Below are 24962 nucleotides of genomic sequence, written 5' to 3' on the forward strand. Positions count from 1 at the left end.
AGGGAGTCGGCAGGCAAGCCGGCCAATGACAGATCTTCAAATCTCCCGCCGATGGACTAGCCAATCCGGTGGGGATGCCCATATATGGACATAACACCCCTCCCCTCCTAGTTCTTAGTCCGTCTCTCCATTGGTCATGTACGTGACGTAGTCATGCAGGTAGGTGGGGCGCCTCCCCGTCCTGCCTGACCTGCGCAGATCACTTCTTGCCTCGCTGTCAACCTGTGCAGATGAGGCTCTTGTCTCTCCCGGTTCCTGCCTTGGAATCATCTGGAACTCGGCCGTCAAGTGTGCGGGCTCCGGCCCAGTACCTCCGGCTGGGTTCTTGGAACTCCCCAGCAGCCCCGGGAACCGATGTCTTGGCCGCTGCAACTCGCCGCTGACCAGGACTGGATGCCAGGAAGTGCTAACTTTTCTCCCTCCATTCAGAACGGAGCTGCTGCTCCCTTTATGGTTCCCCCTTGGCCCCCTCCCTCCTGGGGACTACCTTAAAGGGACAGGCTGCAGCAGCTCCATTCTGAATGGAGGGAGAAAAGTTAGCACTCTCTGTGCTGCATTTAACATTGAATTCTGTGGAATATCGAGTGGCCGAAAGACGTGAGCAGGAACCGGCCGGGCATGGGTGGGGCCAAGGAGGGGTAATTACTACCGGTTTGGCAAACTGATGCCCCTTCACCCAAACTGGTCTGAACCGGTAGGATTTCACCCCTGTTCATGGACCATTTAAAGGAGTCAATGCAATCCATTTTCATAATAATCACTTTTTTTTTCAGGATTGCACAAAACCTGAAAAAAAATCTTTTGATTGAATAGCAGAGAAGTAGTATTCTCAAAGTCAAGAACATTTCTTCTTACTTATTTTGTAAGAATGTAGAGTCTAGTGTTTTGCAAACAAAATCCCAACAGACAGATTTTGCTTGGCATACATATGCATAGCATGCATTAAAGGCAGTTTTTGTACATTTTGGATCACATCACTTTTGAAGCATTAAACAAGTAAGTAAAGTACCATGCCATTTTAAAATAATCCATTTACTTACATTGATTCCATTGAACCCCTTATTTATTGGAATAAGAATTGTAAATGGTCCCAAACTACTCAGTGGCCATTCATAGGCACTTTCTGAAAAGAAAAAAAAGGGAGAAACAAGAGAGAAAGAAAAAAAAATGCATAGAATAATGTAGTTTTAACTAACACAATGTTTTGCAGGCATTATAGTCCAAAGATTTAGTTCTGGGGAGTCCAAGGTTGCATTTCTTCATTTTATTTCCTTTCGACCTGGAAAATTTAACTGATGCAGAATCATCTTTAAGGGGAGATGGGTGGCATACAAACTTAATAAATAAAATAAAAATACAATTCAAAATAGTGCTGCTGATGGGTTGATAGGAAACAGAATAGTAAGTTTCCTAGTGACTTTTCTGGATCTGGATTTAAGTGTTCCAGCAGTAACAATATTCTCATACTTGCAGAATTCACATTTTATGTATAATTATTAAATTATGCACTGAGACTTTTATTTATAGAGTGCAGGAAGACTTAAAAAAAAAATAAGACATTTATTTTAACCACCAGAGTGGTAGAGAATATAATACTAGATTAGTACAAATACAAAAACTAATTATAGTTTTTGTTATATAAAACTATATATTTTTATATTATATTGTTATATAAAACTATATATTGTTATATTATGATCCTTTACTATCTCCAGTTATCAGTTTCCTTTACTGTTCTCATCTATCCTGTTTTCTTCATCAGCTAACATGCCTTTTCCTTCCATTTCCCATTTAGCTATAGACTGAGAACTAATGAAATGTCCTCCTATACTTCAGTGAATTAGGGAGGTGTCTGTCTGAGCTGCTTCTGAATGTTATTTGGTTTCTCCAAAATGTTGGAAGTGTTTAAAAATGCTTCAACCCTTTTGGCCTAAACCAGTGTTGGAGAACCTTTTTGGCACCGAGTGCCGGAAACCGGAAGAAAAGCTGCCCGATGTACATGCATGCGCCAGGAAGATGATTTTCCGGTTTCCGGCGTATGCATGTGCACTGGCCAGCTGGTCTTTGCACATGCATGTTCACCAGAAACCGGAAGACTATATGGCCGGTGTACATGCGTGTGCTGAAAACCGGAAGAGCAGCTGCCCGGTGCGCAAATGCAGTGCGCAAAACACAAATAGGTATTTTGAATAGAATTGTATTTTTATTGTATGTTTTTATGTTTTTACTATATGCTGATTTTAAGTTTAAAAACCCAGAGGTTACTAGGTCTTTACATAGAAATATTGAAAGTATTAGAAGGGATGCAGACACTGACCACTCTGACCCAGAATCTTTCAAAAAATATTCCAAATATATATTTAACACAAGGGAAGGGGCTAATTACTAAACATCTAGATTTAATTCTAGTTTAAACTATAATTCAAGTGGCATGTATATGACATATATTATTGAATTGTGGATTTATATAAATATTAAGTAACTAAAGCAAAAGAACTCTTCAGGCATTGTATTGGATGGCCAATATGGGTACATAGATAAAATCATAGAGGTTAAAAGTAATTCAGCACACAGGATTAATGCTTATGTTGACCAAGAATTGAAGTTCATTCAAAATTGAATAATTTGGTTGATTTTCCAACGCCTTTACCCCCCTCTCTGATGTTATTACTAAGATTACCAAAATTTACTACAATAGTGTAACTCCCGATATACTGTACATGTATCACAGTTAACATTCAAAGAATGTTACTCTGTTTAACATAAGTGTATATATGGATTTTATAGCCCTTGGGTGTTCCCATGCTATAAAATACTGAAACAGTGGTGCTGGTAGAGTTTAAGAGAGTCAGTTTGGTGTACCGTGGTGAAAGCCTCAGGCTCAAAATAGGGGTCTATGAATCTTAGCCAGCTGGGTAACCTTGCACCAGTTACTCTGTCTCAGCCCCCATTAAGGAAGTAATGGTAAAACTCTTTTGGAAAACTTGTCCCAGAAAACAGAAGGGACTTTTTCAGGCAGTCAACACTTTACCATGCGTCAATGCCGGTACTATCTATCAAAGGTAGATAGAAAGATAGACAGACAGACACAAACACATCTAGCTATATTTAAGGAGATTTTAGTATCCCTCTAAATTCATTTAAATCTAGACTTCTGATAAGTAGCAACATATTTCAAACATTTTTGTCTTTCTAAATTATATTTTTTGAATTTACCCACCAAGAAGTTCTATAGCAGATATCAGATTTCCTTGCCAATATCCTCCAGGTTCGTTATTCATCTCTTTAATTTGATCTATGATGTTTCCATAGCATACAAATCCATCACCTACGTAGCCCTTTTGGCAGGTGCACCTGTGCAAAAAGTGATAAAGTATTTTACGCTGTTATTCAGCTTAAGAACCCATGTATTACAAACGATGCAATTAAGCAGTGCAAAGTAACGATATTGTAAACTGCTTTGTGACATGGTTGCATTGGAAATGCCACAAAATACATGTCTAAATAGCTGAAATTGCCTTATAAGACTACCTCAAGGAATTGTATAGAAGGGATTATTAAGTATTGTAAGTAACATTTTCAGCTCTCTCCTTTTAGTATTTAACATGAGATGTAGTCTGTCTTTAGATCAAGGGTGGCAAACCCAAGGCCCGTGGGCCGGATTCGGCCCAGGGGGTGCTTAGATCTGGCCCGCAGGGCTGCCCTGGAAACAGTGGATTGGTCCACGGTGCCTCTGCCAGTGGAACAAGGAGCTTGGGGTATGTGTGTGTGCAAAACAAACTAAAAAGAAAAGAAAAGGAGAAATGTTTCCCCTTTTGCATTTGAGCATCCAAGAAGGGATAGGAAAGGAGAAAGGGAAAGAAGAAAGACAAGAAAAAGAAGGAAAGAGGGGAAGAGAGCAAGGAAGGAAAAAGAAGGAAAGAGGGGAAGGAAGAAGAAAGGAGACTGAAGAGGGAAGGAAGGAAGGAGATTATAGTGAGAGGGAGGGAGGGTCTGAGGGAAGTCCTGCCTTAGCACTTGGCCACCACAGGTGCCCCCAACACAAGTGACATCGAGCTGCCGCCCCTGCCCCTGCCTCTGAAGTCAAACATCACCCTGATGTGGCCCTCCATGAAATCAAGTTTGACACCCCCTGTTTTAGTTGAAACATGACTCAGAACAACAATCATGGAACTGATGACAGATCTTTTGATTTTGGTCAGTATATAATAGTAAGCATTTGGACCTCTCACCAGTATTTTTTCCCCAGCCCTTCATTTCCCCCCCCCCCCCCAAACTTTCTGATTAGCTTTCACTTCCTCTAAAGTATCAGAAGATACCGTACTTACAGGGTTTGTCCTGGCGCAGTCATTGTACATACTGCATTCTTATGGCAGGGATTGTTGGTTGCACAGATATCTTTCATGCTGCATCCTCGACCAGGTACAAAGTTCCTGAAATGTTCTTTGCATTCACAGTGAGACTTAATGTAAAGGAAAAACATGTTAGTTTTGTTTAAAACAGGGATTTACTCATCAGATCTTTTATTTTTTATTTTTTTACTTTTTTTTCTTTTTCCATTTCTTTGTCCATATAAACTTGCAAACTCTGAAGGACTGAGATCTTTTTTTGTGCTTAAATTACTCTTTAAATTGTCATATACATTAATAATGCTATATTAAAGAGTAATATTTGATTTGTAAATGTCTTATTTTCACTTGACGTGTTATCATAGAAAGGCTTTATACTTAATAAGGAATGCATTTCTACTTAGATTAAGTACTTTTTTCCCAATTTCTCTGGAATTAATTTATTTTTTGAAATCCTATTTGTTTTGAGTCAGTATCTGTTTCATTGATTATTGAATGGCCTTTGATTGGAACAAATTTATAGAATAATAGAGTTGGAAGGGACCTTGGAGGTCTTCTAGTCCAACCCCCTGTTTAGGCAGGAAACCCTACACCCCTTCAGACAAATGGTTATCCAACATCTTCTTATAAACTTCCAATATTGGAGCATTCACAACTTCTGAAGGCAAGTTGTTCTACTAATTAATTGTTTTAACTGTCAGGAAATTTCTCCTTAGAATTAAGGAGAAATAAGTTGCTTCTCTCCTTGATTAGTTTCCACCCATTTCTTCTTGTCCTACCCTCAGGTGCTTTGGAGAATTGCTTGACTCCTGCTTCTTTGTGGCAGTCCTGAGATATTGGAATACTGCTATCATGTCTCTCCTAGTCTTTCTTTTCATTAAACTAGACATACCCAGGTCCTGCAACCGTTCTTCATGTTTTAGCCTCCAGTCCCCTAATCATCTTTGCTACTCTTCTCTGCACTCTTTCTAGAGTCTCAATGTCTTTTTTACATCGTGGCGACCAAAACTGGATGCGGTATTCCAAGTGTGGCCTTACCAAAGCATTATAAAGTGGTATTAACACTTGATTGTTTTGGTCACATCAAGCTATAGAAAGTGTGCAGAAAATTGGGACTCCCAGAACATCTCCTTGTCCTCATGAGAGATTTATATACAGATCAGGAAGCCACAGTATAGACAGAACATGGCAAAACAGACTGGCTCCAGGTTGACAAAGCAATGCAACTAGATGGCATACTCTCCCCTTATTTGTTCAACCTATGTGCTAAATATACTGTGTATTAAGGGAAGCGGCATTGGAAGAGGATCAACGTGCTTTTAAAATTGGAGAAAGAAACATCAATGAACTGCACAATGTTAATTTCAGCCAGAATCTATTCCACTTGTACACTTACCTTTCCAGGGCCATCATATTTACAGACTGTGGAACCTATAGGGCAGTTACCAAAGTTTTTTTGGCAAGGATTTATTGGTACGCATACTTGGCCATCGCCTTCATATCCATATTGGCATGTACAGTTATGACGATTGGGTCCAAGATGTAGGCAATCAGCATGAGGATCACAAACCATTTTGGAGCATGGATTGATAGCTTTGGAGAGGAAATAATGATATAAAGACAGCAAAATAAGAGTTCACACAAGCATGTACTACTATGTTCATTTTTTTATTTGATCAAATATCATCGATCAGTGTTATTGTACCATGATTAAATTATACTTTATCAGATTTGGCACTTGATCTGAAATCCAGTGAAACATATATGTGTTAAGTTACTGTTGGAGTCATTGATAGTGGAGGGGAATGGCACCTTTGCCACCAGAGCTGGCCTTGGAATGTTTATGGTTGAGCCAAAGGACAAGAAAATATTCCTAGTCTGCCTAGTGCAGGGGTCAGCCACCCGCAGCTCTGGAGCTGCATGTGGCCCTTTCATCCCTCTGCTGCAGCTCCCTGTCACTCAAAATATGCGTCACAACTGCCAAATTGCGACACCCACCAACACACAATTTATTAAGCTTTTCAACCCTCCGGTAGGCCAATCATGGATAAATCCAAGAAAAGAAAAGTTTCAGAAGAAAACAGAATCTTTATTCAACTATATATGCTAGTTTTGTGGACGCTCAGGAAATAGTCAGGCACGGGAAGAGTTTTGTGGCTCCCGGTGTTTTCTTTTCTGTGGGAAATGGGCCCAAATGGCTCTCTGATTGTTTAAGGTTGCCGACCCTTGGCCTAGTAATATGACTAGTCTTCCTTGCCACTAACATTCACATTTTGGTGATGGAACATCTCTCTCCATTGTAGCGGGTAAAGTATCAAATGAATGAATAAATAAGCATATGAATGAATGAAGTCTCATTGAACACTTTGCATTGTTGGGAGTTTGATAATCTTTATTCTAAGTACTGATATTAAATTAGCTCCTAAACTAGTTAAACTGAAATAAAGAGCTATTTTGGGTTGACTGCTACTTACGTTTACACTGTTTGCCATCACCTTCGTAATTGGGCAGGCACTTGCATTCAAGTTGGCTTTTGTCCACACTTGATACAGAACATCTGGAATATTCTGGGCATTGTAAGGCTTCACATTCTGGTATTGCTGGAGGAAATAAAGAAAATCCAATAGACCAAGATTGCTATGCTAAGCTACAAGGCTAAGCAAACTAACATATCTCTTCAGCTTCAACATTAAAAGACTATCTTTCCAAAAACTTGACTGTATTTGTTGGTAAGAGAAAAAGCACAAAAATACAAGTCATTCTTAAATTAGCTTTCTCCAACTTGGTCTCTTTCTGAAGTAGTAATACTTCAGTAACTGCCATCCCCCAAATCCTTTTTTAAAGCCAGTGAATTGTAGTTCAAACACATTAGTGTTTGTTGAACCAAGAAATCAGTGTAGCATCATATGTTACTCTGACAGACCAACGTTTATATCCTTGGATCAGAACTCAAGATACAAGATGGCAAATAACAATCATAGTCACTTAATAGATAAAGAAAAAAAAAGCTAAAAATATAATGTATTCCTAAGAAGAAGCTTGCATAATAATTTTAATTCTGTATTATTTCACTTATTCTTAGTTGCAGTTTTTATGAGATCAATACATTGCTTCTGGCCTAAAAATATGTTCTGACATTTCCAGAGTTTGCTTATGTACATGGTTAACCTCATCCTATCTAAAAATAAAAATGAAGTAGTACTTTCAAAAGAAGGAATGAGAGAGTAGATATGGAGAAGTAGAAAAGCTTTGATATTAGGAAAGGACATAAGACAAATGATGATTTTCTCAAAGCTAATCACAGGGGAAAAAATCTTTTTCTGACCTGTTAGGTAGAAACACAAGCCCTAATCCTATTACATGGGATGGAAAGCATTAGCAGCACTTCTCTCTTTAGGTTTTTGAACCTAATCACTTTGCTTCTACAGTTGCTGCTGCTATTGAACTAGCACCGGATGTTGTACGTATGTAGAAAACTACAGTTCTGAACAGAGTTTTTAGAAGGGGATTTATCTTCAGCAGTTCATGATGCATTCATCATTTTTTGAATGGCTTCTAACTATATGATGGGTTCATTAACATGACTCTCATTAGCTGCCATGAATAAAAAGATGTGCCCATGCCCAAAAATGTGCTACTTACGTTGATCACAATGAAGACCTTTGTATCCAGACAGACACAGACATTGTCCATCACCAGTTAGCCCATTGTTGCATATTCCGTGAATGCAGCTGCATACTAAGAGGAAGGAAGACTTGATTGGAGTCTGCAATATTTGAGCTGTACGTTTTGTCCTATAACTATTGAGGATGGAAGATACCTGAACCTGTGAGATATGATCTTCCCTGAAGTCTATTAAAATAACCCATATAGATATACTAGTTGGACGCTCATGCTTCGCTATGAAACTATGTGATAGGGCATGATAAATTGACACTTAAAGCCTGAAACTTAATGTAGAATGTGTAACTCGATATCATCACAGCATGTTAATATAAGGCAACTGGCAGTTGGAACAGAGGGGGAGGGGCAGTAAAATGTCCTAGCCCGCAGGCCAGATCAGTCACACGCTGGCCACGCCCACACCCAGTTTAACAAAGGGCGTGTTAATATAAGGCAACTGGCAGTTGGGACAGAGTTCCTTTCAGGTGGGGAGGGGGAATAGAACATCTAACTCCTTAGCATCAGAGTGTGTGAATATAATACTGTATATGAAATACTAATGATCTGATGGTCATTTCGAAAAATCCTTTCTTAGCAAGCACCTAGAAGCCAAGAGGAACATATGTGTCAAATTTCAAGTTTGTAGGCTTTACCGTTCTGGAGATTTCGTGATGAGTGAGTGGTATTTGGCTTTTATATATATATAGAAAATGAACAAATATTTCTTTTGCTTAAGCTTTACTTGTGTTTATTGATAGTTTAAAGAAAAGGAAGGCAGCTCCTGGGCCTCATCTGATTCTAAACTCTTACTTTATTTTATCCTAAGCCTCCTCACACAGGTAAAATATTGGTGGCAATTTACTAAACCCTAAAGAATTTAACTTTTTATTTATTTTATCTATTTAATTAAGAAGTGCTCAACTTTCAGACAGGCTTAGTGTACCTTAAACTCTCTTCTACCCCACTTGTTTCTGTGACATGATTGCTATATTTATCTTTTATCCCAACCCCTCCAGACCTTCTTAAGCAATCAACATCTCAAAGATTGTCTATCACTCATTCACAGGTTTCAAGAAGGCCCATCATAACAAAGTTCATAATGGCTGCTTTTCCTCAAAGCATTTATAAATCTATATTGTTTAATTGTAACAATTCCCATCCTCCAAGCATGGCAAATGTTTGTCATTTGATTTTAGTGTATTGTATCAACTATCAATTGATTTTAGTGTATGTTTATCAATTGATTTTAGTGTATTATATATTTTTTACCTTTGTAACTATTTAAGTACCTAAAATTGTTGGAGAGTCTTAGAAATCGCAAGGATAAATAAATACACAACAAACTGTAGTTGGGGTTGTTAGGGGAAAAATATCTACATACAGTACTTATAGAAATTGCTTATGTAACTGTAAGGGGTTCTGGGGTTTTGGGGGCAATTAGGATACATTTTATGCAATAAGGTAAGAAGAGTCATGTCACTGTACTTTTCTTATGTATACTTGTTTTGCATAAATTCTAATTTCTGACTGTAATAAAACTTTGTCCTTAATCTGGGCTACATACCTGTCAGGCTCAAAACTAGAATGACACGTGGCAATTCTTGCAAGCTATTTTACACCTATAGATGAAAACTTGCCAGAGTAAGGATTCTAGTACAGTAAATGCAACTACAACATACCGTATTTTCCCAAGTATAAGTATACTGGAGTATACCAGAGTATAAGATTCACCTCAGTTTTTGAGGAGGAAAATAGGAAAAAAAAAATCTGCCTACCAGGTATTTATCTGGCTAGCATCCTTAGTCTGGTCAGCTTCAGCACATTATTTTGCTGGTTTTGAGCGCGCGCACGCACGCACTCACACGCACCGGGTTGGGGATAAAAAACAGCTTCTAAAGCACAGCTGATCTTCGGAGAGAGAAGCACTGAGAAAAGCAGGTGAAGCAGAGAAGATCACTTCACTCGCTAGCACCTTGTTAGGGCTGAAAAACAGCTTCGAAAAAGCTACATTCGGAGAGTAAAACGCAGCCAAATTTTCAGCCTCTTTTGAGGGGGGGGAAATGCATTTTATACTCTGAAAAATACAGTACTCTATGAACTATTAGGGAGGAACTGTCTTCACCCTCTTTCTCTCATATATTATATTTCTGGGCTACGTTTTCTTCTACTCCTCTGGAATACATCCCCTCCCTCCGTCCTAGGGATCCATCTCCTTACTATATTTCATCATAATCTCCTTCCTTTTAATGGCACTCACAAAACTGGGTTTTATGTGGGACACATCCTCGTGGTCTTCCCAGATTATTTGAGATAAGTCCCAGAATTACCTTTAGCACTATAGGCTGGGATTTCTGGCTGTTTACTGCCTGGGAATTATGTTGACTCTTGGCCTCCATACGTCTCATATGCTTGTTAGAAGTAAATAACTGTAAAGTTAAACTATAGTATTGCCTAGGAAATATCCGTAGGAAATGTTTTCAGTCTATTCTCAGCACATCCTCAGCCACTAACCTAATATACTGATTACTGCTGTTTCCCTCAACACATAGAGCAGAAGCTATCTACAGGAAACATTGCTCAATCGAAGCATCTCAAAAAAAGTTGGTTATGTATAGAACTACAGTGGTCAATTGTTGGACGTCTTTTCTCTATGGTTAGAGAAAGAACTGAATGGGAAGGAAGGGCTGTAGTTCAGTGGTAGGGCATATACTTTACATACAAAAGATACCAAGGACAATGACTTGCATTTTTGTTTAGTTAAGCAGTAAATTAACCTTCTCCAGCTTGAGGTTTCCAACTATAGTCTGTAGAGACTATAGAGTAAGGAATGTGAACACTAGAACTATGCAACAGATTTTCAAAAAGATATTGTAAATGATCAGTTAATATACCTATTTATCTATTGCCATTTTAAAGATTTTAATTGTTTCTGCAACTTTGTTTCATTCATTCTTGTCTTACTGATTTTATTTTATATTGTACTACACTGTATTTTTAATAAAACTTAAAGTATGTTTTATTAAACCTTTTAATTAATAAATTTAACTCATTTTAAATTGTAAATGCACTCTTTAATAATAAGTCACTTTGAGATTTTTTTTAATAGGAAATCATATAGGCATGTAATAAATTATATTTGTTAGATTTTGGGGAACTAGAGTCCTTGCTAATCTAGTTCAAGTCAGCCAGAAATCTACTAATGATGATCTATCTTTTTAGGATATCTGCTGTATGTGAATATTAACCCCAAATGTAACATACATGGAGCTCATGTATGGTAGATGAAATTGTAGCTGATCTAAGTATTAATTTATGGGGAATTTGTGTTTTTAGATGTACTTCTGAGGAGTTCCTGGTTGTAAGAAAGAAGCCAAGGGTAATTTCATGAATATTCTTCTACTCAGCTCTCTCAAACTCTCAGCTGTGTAGGATTATAAATAGTTGTTCTTACTCTTGACTTCAGTACCTGTGGTTTCACATATACATGCTGGGGATCTGTTTGATATCGTGGTGGTAAGATGTTTTGTTGACTTGGATTTTTATTGCATAATTTGAAGGAGGATTTTTATAGTTTTTTTTTTAAAAAATTCTTGCACCTGAAAAATGGTGGGCAGATCTTTGTTCATTTTCCAAGCCTCATTATCATGATTTTGTTAGGCCAGAAGGAAACTCTCATGTATATCAAAAGCTAACTTGTAGAAAGGTTTTGCTAAATTAAGGTGTTATATCTCATAAGAAATATTTGAAAGCCATGACTAGATAAGACGTATCAACTTACTTTGGATAATATCCCATTTTTTATACTGCCACACAAGACATCATGCAAGCTTCTGTGTGGAAACATTCATGCAATTTTAATGTGATTTTATTATATTCACTTTTTAAAAGGAAGCCCACACCAGATATACCTGAAGTACAATTAGGTCCAAAAACATTGTCTTCTGCACACTTTTCACAGGCAGTTCCAGCAAATGCTTTCTGCAAAAATTAAGAAATGCCAACTTTGATTTAGTTTCACCCAGGAACTAGGTTGACACTCAGTTTATACACACTGACTATATATATCCTGGTAAATTGGAGTTCTGGTTTTCATAATCATTGTATCTTTGGGTGCAAAGATTTGTAGAAAAGAGAGTTGAAGCAAAAGCAACTGAATTTGAGTCTCTGACAGGTGCTGACCTAGAAATAGGCAGACCCTGGTCCATCCTCACCCATACGAGACCCGGGTACTTACGAGACCGCCTTCTGCCACCAATAGCCTCTCACCGCCCAGTACGCTCCCATAGAGAGGGGCTTCTCAGGGTGCCGTCAGCCAAACAGTGTCGACTGGCGGCCCCCAGGGGGAGAGCCTTTTCTGTGAGGGCACCCACCATCTGGAACGAGCTCCCCCCAGAGATACAGAAGATTCCGGATCTGCGCACTTTCCGCCGTGCCCTCAAAACATTCCTGTTTCAGCAGGCCGGCCTGGCCTAACTTTCCCTTTATATTGCTTTTTGATTTTATTTTAAACTGGGATGTCTTGAATTATCTAGGACCAGAGTGTTTAGTATATTTTAATTGGTTTTTTTATTAACGTTTGTATTACATGTATTTTTATCGTTCGCTGTTCACCGCCCTGAGTCCCTTAGGAATAGGGCAGTATATAAATTTAATAAATAGATAAATAAATAAATAAATACAAGCTCACTAGATTATTTTTAGAACACTTGCTCTTCTCAGCCGAATCTACTCACAGAGTTATTGTTATGGGGGAAATATGCCATAGGCACATACCCAAAGATTTAAATAAATAAACAAATAAAAACATCCTGTTAACCACTATAGTTTATTCAACTGCAAACTACTTTGCCAAAGATGATAATCCAGAGTTTTTAAAACAAATAAAGCCCATTCTATACACAACTCTATTGCATGAATCTATTGCTAAAAATATTATTGGGATAATGCCAATAGATCACTTTATGCATTATTATGTGGGAAACTCCAGCCAACAATTAGAGATGAAATGATTGCTTTGTTTTCCAAAGCTAGCAGGTTATAGTAATTGGAGGAGGGCTGAGTTAGTCCATGGAATGAAACAATCATTAGGAATTTTGAATTTTTTCAAACTAAGTTTTTTCATTAAACTTTCATGAGCAGTAACTCATATCAGTCATGAAATCAATCAGCAGTAGAGCCCTAAAGTTATATAGCTCTTACATAGAAAGTTGATCTAAGCCAATCGGAACATATATATACATCTGTGATTCTCAACCTGGGTAGGATTCAAATAATTTAACAACTGGTTCTCTGCCCTAATGACTGCCTGGGCAGTCATGGCTGGGTAGTCATGTGACTGGGTGGGCATGGCCAACTCAAAGTCACTCACGTCGAGGGGCGCTTCCCCTCGCCTAGCCTTTCATGACTGTGAGAATGCTACACTGGTATACATTAATAAGTGATCTCATTAGAGAAAGAATTGCTTTATAACTAATAAAGAGACCATACTGTATAACCTCAAGGGACAAACAGATATTATTTATGGTGTGAAAATATTAGGTTTACTATATGAGAGATGTCAAGGATCTAATCTGTGACTCTAACAAGCTCACCTTCTACTTTACTTGAGGAAGGAGGGAAAGAAATAAGGAAACATAGCAGAACATAACCTTAACTCTAACATCTCCCCTTGAATTTTATAGGCATTTAATCATAAATGGGGAACAAATTGGCATTTTAATAAGAGGTCCACTCTTTAAAAAGTTTACAGATAAATACCACTAAACCATTTAAACAGCATTAAGTTGTGGGTAAATGTAACCCATGCAATAAATACAGGTACAAATTATTCATTATGTTTCTCAAAGAGGCAAACTAAAGCAGGACTTACAACATTAAATTTTCATAACTTATGTCAGATATAAACTGGCAAAAGCATTTTGAGTCAAATTCATACTTTATATTATGTAGACAATGTATTCCCTGTTCTTTGGTCAAATTTTTTAAAACAGGATGAAATCTGGATGTTTACGTTAGTAGAATAGAGATGGTTAGCACACGCCTTTCATTTTCTGTAAAACCGTCTTAAGCTCTTATGTTTTTTTTTTAAATGTTAAATGATTACGAAAGAAACACATACCTGGCAAGTGCAGGTTCCATTCCCCCAAATACCCTGAAAACAATGTCCTCTGTTACTGCATGGTGATGATGGTCCACCTGGACACTCTGAAAATGACCAATAAACAAGATTTGTTGATTATTAGACTTGGAAGAATCTAGGCAGTGAACCAGTCATAGTTGTTTAATTGTAATTTTGAAAGCAAATTCTGTAGAGCAGTGGTTCCCAACGTGAGGCCCACGCCCCACCGGTGGCGGGGGGGCAATTTGATTTTTAATGGGGGAAATTGGAACTTTGTTTAAACCAAGTTAATGGTCTTTTAGGCTTCCTCCGTGTGAGTAGGAGTCACTTTTTGAATAGTAAGAATTATAAGTCACAGGGGTGGGGGCATCAGGATTTTAGAGATGCTTAAGTGGGGCATGGCCAAAAAAAGATTGGGAACCACTGCTGTAGAGGAACAGTGCTTGCTAGTTAACCATATCACTAGCTTGGCTAAATTCTTTTTAACTTGCCATCTATCACGGCAGGATTATTTTAGCAAAGTGTAACCTTAGATTAAGGGACAACTAGCTCTTGTTCTTAAAAGCCATTATGATTTGATTGTTGTTTAATCCCATAATCCCATCTCATCCAACCCTGAGAGTTGATCCATATATTGGAGCTGATCCCTAGTTTCTATCTAGATGATTTTATCCAAACATGCATAAAGTAATGAAACAATTTAAAATCATAATCTGACATGGTATGTTATTCCCTCAAAATCAACTATAAATTTGTATTCAGAATTAAATTCCATTGAGGCTGATCAGCATGTATACTGTATATATGCTTAAAATATAAATTATATAGCTTTAAGATTATAGTCTAACCAATAGGGATTTGAATTCAGAGATTAGGACCTGAAATTTAAAAGCTCGTGTAATGCCTTTCTTAGTTTCTTTCAGACTTAGTGCAAAATGTACAATTCCTGTGCTGAAATTTAAGCAATTTTAAGGGCAAACCAAAATAAAAACTTAGTTTGACAAAGAAAATATTTAATTACAGGCTTGGATTTGAAATTAAAGCAAAGGAAAGACATTTTTAATCCTCTGTAGGATCTGATTTTAGAAAATACAAGAAGTTCCTACAGAAATGACTCTTATTTATAGTATAATATCTTAATAAGTTGTTGATGGTGTGGCCTATATTGGTTAAAGAATGATTGTCCCTCAGATGTACAGTAGATCTAAACTAAACTGTTTAAGTCATTGAAGGTGAAAACCAAGACTTTAAACTGTACTCAGAAATAAATAAAAGAGGAACTGTTTGAAAAGTTACCAGGGCTAATGACACAAAAACTGCTAAAAGAGCAAGATCAACTAATACAGAGGTATCAAACTTGATTTCATTGAGGGCCGCATCAGGGTTGTGTTGGACCTCTGGGAGCTGGGGTGGATGTGGCCAGGATGGGCATGGCCAGCTTGACATCACTTGTATTGAGGGCGCCAATGGTGGCCTGAGTTCTCTGCCAGCAAAAACGGGCTCCTGAGCTTTGTTTTCATCTGCGACAAACTCCTGCAACCCTCTGCCAGCAAAAACAGAATTTGGGAGGGCTGCATGCAGCCTTCCCGAGCTCTGGTTTCACTGGAAGAAGCGCTGCAGGCCAGTCCTTCACTTTTTCCTGGGCGGCACCCCACGGGCTGTATCCGACCTGCGGGCCTTGAGTTTAACACCCCTGAAGTAATAGGATTGAACCCTTCTTAGTTCTTTGAGTACTAATTTGAACTAATCTGATTCAACCAAATGATCGAGCATCTTTCTGTCTGAAAATCAAATTTAAATTGCATCTGGAATAATGAAATCAAATAATTGGGAAAAAAAGTTGGTTTTCTAAGAACTGCTGACAGTTATTTTCCATTTCCCTGTTGTCTCTTGTTTGGAAGCTGCACCAGAAGCAATTCTTTATCAGTTTGTATTTTTGTGTTATTACCCCATTGTTCTACAGTTGTTTCTTGGAAAACAAAGGATTTCCTTTTTTTCTTTGTGTTTCACAGAATGCAAGACTTTTCTCTGTAATGGTAAGAACAGAAGCCTATGCATGCTGATATAAGTGTGGAAAAAGGAATCCTACATATAATTAATTCCACTGAAAGCAGCAACATTTGCTTCCAAGTAGCCCATGAATGCAGGGTAGAAGTGCTGAACAATGAACAAGAGGGATTAATATAAAATATAAATCTTTGGAAAGTTTCTTTTTGTTACATTTTTTTTTCTTTTGATTCACTCAAAGGCAACTTGTGGTCTTTACTTGCACAAAATTCCTAATCCATCTTTTTATAATCACTTAACCTAAACCTTATTGCTAAAACCTAACATCATAGTTTTCAGTATTGTAAGACAGAAAATGCATGGAAAAGGTGATGTAATTTCTACGCCTGGCATATAACATTAAAAAAGGGGGCTTCTCCTCCAAATCTCAGGTAAAAACATTTTTTATCTGCACTAACATGTATAATGGTGGAATATTTATTTATTATTATTTATTTATTAATCAAATTTCTATACCGCCCTACTCCTGAAGGACTCAGGGCGGTGAACAGCCAAGATAAAATACAGATAATCCAAATATTAAAAAAGTCCCTTAAAATTATTAAATATTTCGGCCGAAACACAGATTAAAACACCCAATTTATAAAATCACAAATTAAAAAATTTAAAAAATTTAAAAGATGGGAGTTAGGCCAGGCCAGCTTGCTGAAATAGAAAAGTTTTGAGAGCACGGCGAAACGTGCGCAGGTCCGGGATCTTCCGTATCTCTGGGGGGAGCTCGTTCCAGATGGTATCATCCTTTCTATAGAACCGTGAGTTTTTCTTAAAAACAGTAAGCATGGATTTAAGGCTCTGCTATGTTGCTGAGCTCTTCAATATAGTCAGACATCCAAAATATTTCTCTTCACACAGAGAAATGCAAAGTTGGCTTCTAAGTATATTGCATAATCCTCATTGTAAAGTAATGAGTTGCAGTTTTTAAAACTCTGGGAATGTTAGGCGCAAACAACCAGACCCACCCTTGTAGAATTCAAACTAACTACTTTATTGTCCTATACTTATTTTACAGGAATCTCCTCAGAGATTCAGCTATCAACTGGGATAAGGCTCAAAGGCATTTGGAGGGGGAGATTCATTATGTAATCATATAATGAATCCAGACTAATTCCCTGCTTAAGCCTACCTCCTGACTGGGACAGTTGGTCTCCAACAGGGAATTCTATCTTCTTTTTCACTTACCATGGTATAATTCAGGAGTCTCCAAACTTAGCAAGTGTAAGACTTGTGGACTTCAATTCCCAGAATTCTCCAGCCAGCATGGGATATTCTGAGAGTTGAAGTCCACATTAAAGTTGCCAAGTTTGGGGACTCCTGTATAACCATTGCTTTATGAATAAAATACCAGAAGTACTGGTGTCAAACTGGTGTTTGACTGTAGGTATAAATGTATTGCAAATAACTCCATTTTTTAAAAAAAATCCTAATTTAAATTAATGAATTAGGAGCCTCAGGATGTTCAAACAGAGCTGTTAGGTTAGGGTTAAGAATATTGCTAGTGTTAGAAACCTTTTAGGAACATTATAACCTAAAATATCATGTAGTTCATGAGTATTCTGACCTACAGTTTCCCAAGATTTTACCACAACAGACTGCCCAACCCTCATAGGAAAGATCTATCTCCTCCTGTTAAAAAGTATTCTTTGCAAAATATTTTCAGATAAATCATGAATGTCCCTGTTAACCAGGGGTGAAAACCAGCAGGTTCTGACAGGTTCTGCAGAACTGGTAGCGGAAATTTTGAGTAGTTCGGAGAACTGGCAAATACCAGAGTGGGGTGGGAATGGAGATTTTGCAATATCCTTCCCCCAGGAGTGGGGAGGGAATGGGGATTTTGCAGTAACCTTCCCCTGGAGTGGGGTGGGAATGGAGATTTTGCAATATCCTTCCCCTGCCATGCCCACCAAGCCACGCCCATCAAGCCACACCATGCCGACCAAACCACGCCCACAGAATTGGTGGTAAAAAAAATTGAATTTCACCACTGCTGTTAACTAATGCATAAAGTACCAAAAGATAAAACAGAGGAACTGATTTATGAAAGCAAGAAAAAAAAACATTATAAAATATCACAAGGATGAATATTTTTACCTAGACAGTCTTGTCCCCAGTATCCTGAGCAACATTGTGGCTGCTGCAATGTTCGCATACAGGTATGCTGACAACCATTGAAAGAAAGAGATAAAGAGCTGATTTCATACTGGTATCTATAGGACAAAGATGTAGACTTTTGTTAAGGTTCTTGATTTCCACTTCGGGAATATTTTCTTTTAATGGAAAAGCAATAGTATGGATAATATCTGCTGTATATAAAGAATGAATTTTGTCAAAAGAAGTGTACAAGAGCATGCTTGTGCCCACTTCATTACATACAAGTAACAAATTGACTATGTCAGGACAAACATAGAAATTGAATGCAGTGAAATTGGGTTATTTAAGAAGTGTGTGTGGTAAAAGAAGAGATGAATATCCATCCAATGTCTACGGGAAAAAATTATGGTCTCTCAGCAGAAGAGACGAGGGACCTGGCTTGTGACATTTTTAAGTAAGTAAACAATAAGCTTGGACTGTATGTAATAACATTACACTCAGAGAAACAGCTGAAACTTCAAATATGCTTCCTTCCTATTGCACAAGTGGCTGAATTGATGTTTACTTCAGTTTACTGTGGTAGAGATAAGAGCATTTTTCTTCCTTTTCTTTTTCCTTTTCCTTTTCTTCTCTTTAAGTTTAGTTTGTATTACGGCAAAGAGAAAGCCAGCACAGAGGAAAGGATTAAATTAGAATTATTCTCCCTGATGTTCTGTTATTTTCTTTGCAGAGCTCTCTCTCTCTCTCTCTGTCTTAAAATTATATTCTTTTCCCCCTCCAGGAGCATAAGGTAGTTTACACTGGGGGAGTCTCTATTTTATCCCCATAACAACCTTGTGAGATTAGCTAGGCTAAAAGAACGGGTGAAGGTTGAACTGGATGTGCATCTCTCCAGTCCTAATCTTTAACTATTCCATCCCACCGGTATTCTCAATGTTTTAAACATATAATTTCTATTAAGAATTTTAATTTCAATAGTAAAAAAAAAATACAAACGAAACAGAAGTAAATAAAAAAGGAAGAAAATTTTAAAAAGAAAAGAAAGAATATAATGAATTAAAAAATATGAAGAAGTATAAGTATAAGTATAATTTTATTTCTATACCGCCCTTCTCCCGAAGGACTCAGGGCGGTTTACAGCCTATTTAAAACACAAGACAAACATCAATTAAAAATTTAAAATTATTAAATAAATTTGGCTCAATTTAAAACCCCAGAAATTTAAAATTTAAAATACCCCAATTTAAAATTATTATGTTGATAGCCCGGCCTGGCGGAACAACAGGGTCTTCAGTGCACAGCGAAATACCTGGAGGTCGGAGATCTTATGTATTTCCGGGGGCAGTTCATTCCACAGGGCTGGGGCTCCCACAGAGAAGGCCCTCCCCCTGGGGGTCACCAGCCAACATAACTTGGCCGATGGCACCCTGAGGAGACCCTCTCTGTGGGAGCGAACTGGCCGGTGGGAGGCTATTGGTGGCAGAAGTCGGTCTCGAAGGTACCCGGGTCCTATGCCATGGAGCACTTTAAAGGTGGTGACCAACACCTTGAATCACACCCGGAAGACCACTGGGAGCCAATGCAGCTCGTGCAGGAGGGGTGTCACATGGGCACAACGAGTTGCGCCCATAACCACCCGTGCGGCCGCATTATGGACCAGCTGGAGCCTCCGAGTGCTCTTCAAGGGGAGCCCCATGTAGAGAGCATTACAATAGTCCAGCCGGGAGGTGACAAGGGTGTGAGTGACCATGCTCAAGGCGTCCCGGTCCAGAAAGGGCTGCAACTGGCGAATCAGGTGAACCTGATAAAAGGCCCCCCTGGCCACAGCCGTCATATGTTCTTCTAAAGACAGCCGTGCATCCAGGAGGACACCTAGATTGCGAGCCCTCTCTGTGGGGGGCAAAGATTCACCCCCAATAGTCAGCGATGGCACCTGCTGACTATATCGGGATGCCGGAAGCCACAGCCACTCGGTTTTGGAAGGGTTGAGTCTGAGCCTGTTCCTCCCCATCCAGACCCGCACGGCCTCCAGGCAGCGAGACATCACATCAAGGGCATCATTGGGGCGGTCTGGGGTGGAGATGTACAGCTGAGTATCATCAGCGTACAGATGACACTTCACCCCCAAACCATGGATGATCTCACCCAGCGGCTTCACATAAATGTTGAACAGAAGGGGTGAGAGGACCGACCCTTGCAGCACTCCCCATGCGAGGTGCCTCAAGGTCGACCTCTGCCCCCCTGCCCCCCTGCCAACACAAACTGGTCAGAGAGGAAGGAGGAGAACCACCGCAAAACGGTGCCCCCTATTCCTAACCCCCTCCAGCGCTGCAGCATGATACCATGGTTGATGGTATCAAAAGCCGCTGAGAGATCTAATAGGACTAGGACAGAGGAGCAACCCCTATCCCGAGCCCTCCAGAGATCATCCACCAATGCGACCAATGCCGTTTCTGTGCTGTACCCCTGCCTGAAGCCCGACTGGCAAGGGTCCAGATAGATAGCTTCATCCAGGTGTCGGGGAAGCTGTCGTGCCACCACACTCTCAACAACCTTCACCACAAAACGAAGGTTGGAGACCGGACGGTAGTTGGCTAATTCATCTGGGTCCAGGGAAGGCTTCTTGAGGAGGGGCCTCACTACCGCCTCTTTCAAGGCGGCAGGAAAGGCACCCGCACTCAGAGAAGCACTTATAATTCCCTGGAGCCAGCCTTGTGTAACCTGCCGGGAGGCCAGTACCAACCAGGAGGGACACGGGTCCAATAAACACGTGGCAGCACTAATCTTACCCAGGACCTGTCCACATCCTCGGGAGCCACAGGATCAAACTCCTCCCAGATAATATTCTCAAGACCTACCCTCGTCTCCTCCCCTGGACTCATCCAATCGGAGTCCAAGCCATCCCGAATCCGAGCGACTTTATCATGCAGGAATTGTACAAAATCCTCAGCACGACCCTGCAAGGGATCTTCCCGCACTCCCCCCCGAAGAAGGGAGTGGGTCACCCTAAATAGGGCGGCTGGGCAGTTCTCTGCAGATGCGAAAAATAGTTAGATTTCGCCGCTTTTATCGCCACTAGGTAGGTCTTGATATAAGTGTCTGGTCAGAATTGGATTGACTAGTCCTCCAAATGCTCTCTAGGCATCTTTTCCGATGCTTCATCTCTCTCAACTCCTCAGAGAACCAAGGAGCCAATTGAGATCAGCATCGGGTCAGAGGCTGCAAAGGCACGACACGATCCAAAGCTCTGGCGGCCGCACTCTCCCAGGCGGCCACCAGCTCTTCAGTCGAGTTGTGTGTCAGAGTCTCAGGAAATGGCCCAAGCTCCATCAGGAACCTTTCGGGATCCATCAGGCGCCTGGGACGGAACCATCTGGTCGGTTCCATCTCCCTGCGGCAGGGGGAAGCGGTAGGAAAGTCCAAGTGAAGGAGCGAATGATCTGTCCATGACCAGGGTTTAATATCTAGGTCCCCTCTACCAAGATCATTCAGCCACTGACCAGAGACAAAAATCAAGTCCAGAGTGTGTCCCCCTATGTGAGTGGGGCCTTGAACTAACTGGGTCAGGTCCATGGCCGTCATGGAAGCCATGAACTCCCGAGCACCTCTGACGCCTCACCCGCGGATGGAAGGTTGAAATCCCCCATGACAATAAGTCTGGGGGTATCAACCGCCACCCCGGCAATGACATCGAGTAGCTCGGGCAGGGTCGCTGCCACGTGGCAGGGAGCCAGGTACGTAGTCAGCAAACCCATCTGCACCCCACGGCCCCACTTCACAAAAAGGGACTCACATCCGGCTATCTGAGGAACAGTGGTCTCCCTCGGACAAAGACTTTCCCTAATAATCACCACTACTCCCCCACCCCTCCCCTGGGCCCTTGGCTGATGAAATGCACGGAAACCTGGTGGGCACATTTCAATGAGTGGAACCTCCCCCTCTTGGCCCAGCCAGGTCTCCGTAATACCTGCCAGGTTCGCACCCCCCTCCAAAATAAGATCACAAATGAGGGGGGCTTTATTAACAACCGACCTGGCATTACACAACATCAGCCACGGACCCTGGGCCTGAGACTCTGCACAACCCAGGCCACGAGTCGCGCATTGGGGGCCGGAGTGTGCAATTGCTCGTAAACAGCGTGTGCACACCCCCGACACATGATATGGCCCCCTGCGCCCATCATACCTGCCCCTCCCACTAATTATTTCAATTACATTGCCCTTCCTGTCGCCCCCCTGTTCCCCGGATAAATTTCCTTTCCCGATCCCTCTGCTGCAGCCAATCAACCTATCACCCCGCTCAGTAGCTATCTGGAACCCCCCAGGTCCACTTTTACAACCCCCTCCCTTCCTCCCGGGTCCCCTTAAAATTTTCATTAAAAATTTAAATAAAAAACCCCTCAACCCCCTCTTCGCTGCATGCCAGAAGAAGTGACTTCCAACTTTCATCACACGTATAAATAAATTTAATAACTCTTCACCTCCTATAAGATTACAAACCGGTATTTCTTCATCTCATTTACCACCCATTATCTATAAGCAAATCCATAAAACATCAACTTTTCAATCCTGATGTCAGCAAAAAGTTTATTAAAGGTTGACAGAACTTTGCCAAAAAAAAGAAAAGAAAAAAGAATCTTACTTGAACCTCCATTTATTTTTAAGTGTTTTAATCTTTAATTCAACCAAATATTGTAGGATTTGATTTCTCTTCAATCCTTCTTGGTTTCTTTCACACTTACACATGTAGTATAACATTAAAAGAAATGTAACATTAAAAGAAATTAAAAAGTAAATAGTTCCAAACTCGATTACAGAAAATATGACTTCAGTAACAGAGTGGTCAATGCCTGGAATGCACTACCTGACTCTATAGTTTCTTCCCCAAACTCCTAAAACTTTAACCTTAAACTGTCTACTGTTGACCTCACCCCATTCCTAAGAGGTCTGTAAGGGATGTGCATAAGTGCAACAACATGCCTACCGTCCCTGTCCTAATATTCCTTTTTTACTTACTCTTTTCATGTATTCAAATTATGTTTATACTTTTACCTGTTATCTTATATATGCTTGACAAATAAACTTATGATTATGATTATAAATCTTAGAGTAGTAGAATCTTTGTTGCTTCACTTATTAGCGTAGATATCTAGATCCAATCCACTATCTTTTGAGTTTAACCCTTCCCTACAATGGGATAGTGAACTAATTATAAGCTAGTATATCAGACTTCTTTATGGGATTTTCCTAAGGACTATTTTCAGTTAATGAACACGACTGATGTTTTCAGTTGTAGCTTGGTTCCTCAATTAGCATCAATAAACCATTACCCAGATCTTGATGCTGATTACTTCCACAGCCTACCCAAATTTTCAGTTCTTCATTTTCTTTCAAATTACTTGGAAGTACTTTGCTATGAGCACCAGAACAGTGCAACTGTTTAGGACTCGACAGCAACGTATTGTTTGAAAAGGCTCTCACCCCACTTCTGCTCACAGTTGTAAGTGGGGTAGGATTCAACTCTCTGTGTTTAGGAGGCTTAGAAATGCCCAGAGGAATTCTTTGTGCATCTATAGAAGAAATGTCCAGATATATCCCACCATCTTCACCTCCACACACCATATGCTTCAGATAAAAACATGAAGATAGAAATATAGGATCTGCAAGTTTGTGTATATGTTCAGTATGTGTGTAACTGTAAAAAATAGAGCTTAACCTGACCCCCCACCCCCAAATAGCCCTTTAAGTAATTAACTTTCAGAGTAGAAAACATCTATCAGTGATTAACATAAGTATTACCTGCAGCCGCGTTTCCCAGAGCCTTTGGTAATTTTGCTATAACCTTCAGGACACCGGATTTTATAATTAACAGAACAAGCTCCACATTTAGTTTTTGTGGTAAACACTGTATCCTCATCACATCTCTGTCTTTCCTTAAAGGGCAGTAAGAAAGAGAGAGAGAGAGAGAGAGAGAGAGAAATTAAGGAAACAGTTTTTGATAGAGCATAACCAGAGGTGGGTTTCAGCAGGTTCTGACCAGTTCTGGAGAACCGGTAGCGGAAATTTTGAGTAGTTTGGAGAACCGGTAAATACCACCTCTGACTGGCCCTGCCCCCATCTATTCTCTGCCTCCCGAGTCTTAGCTGATCGGGAGGAAATGGGGATTTTGCAGTAACCTTCCCCTGGAGTGAGGTGGGAATGGAGATTTTACAGTATCCTTCCCCTGCCACACCTACCAAGCCACACCCACTAAGACATGCCACGCCCAGCAATCCACACCCACAGAACCGGTAGTAAATTTTTTTTGAAACCCACCACTGAGTGTAACTGTGCTTTTAATAGCAGTTTGGCTCTATTTCATTTTATAGATGACATCAAGGATGACAAGGAATACTGAATAAAAAGAATAGTAGAGCAGCAACAGTCTACAACATTGCTCCATTATGGGATGGAGTAAAGAAGGCTCTCATAAAGTCAGAAAAGAAGGGTCCATATATGCATTTTCTGGGGAAAACTGTTCCAGAAAGATTGAAATACTTCAAAAAAGATCCTGTCTGCATTCTTTTTAACCGGTTCTACTCTGATGCTGAGTACGATAATAGCCTAAATAAACACACAAATGAAGTAACTTCAAATTAGCTAGGGTTTAAAGTTTAATAATACCATATCGCATTGATC

At 39.8% G+C, this 24962-nt stretch overlaps 1 protein-coding gene across 1 annotated transcript in view; it reads right to left on the reverse strand.

Moving 5' to 3' along the window:
• The window catches only part of STAB2 (stabilin 2), a 104215-nt gene that overhangs the window by 78088 nt on the left and 1165 nt on the right, over window positions 1-24962 (reverse strand). Inside the window, exons 2-11 of the mRNA XM_070946614.1 lie at window positions 24084-24217; window positions 18286-18401; window positions 14131-14216; window positions 11921-11990; window positions 7992-8087; window positions 6824-6949; window positions 5746-5942; window positions 4329-4462; window positions 3221-3354; window positions 1041-1123 (exon numbers count right to left, since the gene is read on the reverse strand). Of these exons, the coding sequence (XP_070802715.1) occupies window positions 1041-1123; window positions 3221-3354; window positions 4329-4462; window positions 5746-5942; window positions 6824-6949; window positions 7992-8087; window positions 11921-11990; window positions 14131-14216; window positions 18286-18401; window positions 24084-24217 (1176 nt within the window). The remainder of the gene's footprint in view (window positions 1-1040; window positions 1124-3220; window positions 3355-4328; window positions 4463-5745; window positions 5943-6823; window positions 6950-7991; window positions 8088-11920; window positions 11991-14130; window positions 14217-18285; window positions 18402-24083; window positions 24218-24962) is intronic.

Source organism: Pituophis catenifer, unplaced genomic scaffold (genome assembly GCF_029215685.1).
Source record: "Pituophis catenifer annectens isolate HBS135680 unplaced genomic scaffold, rPitCat1.0.hap2 SCAF_7, whole genome shotgun sequence".
Lineage (NCBI taxonomy): Eukaryota > Metazoa > Chordata > Lepidosauria > Squamata > Colubridae > Pituophis > Pituophis catenifer.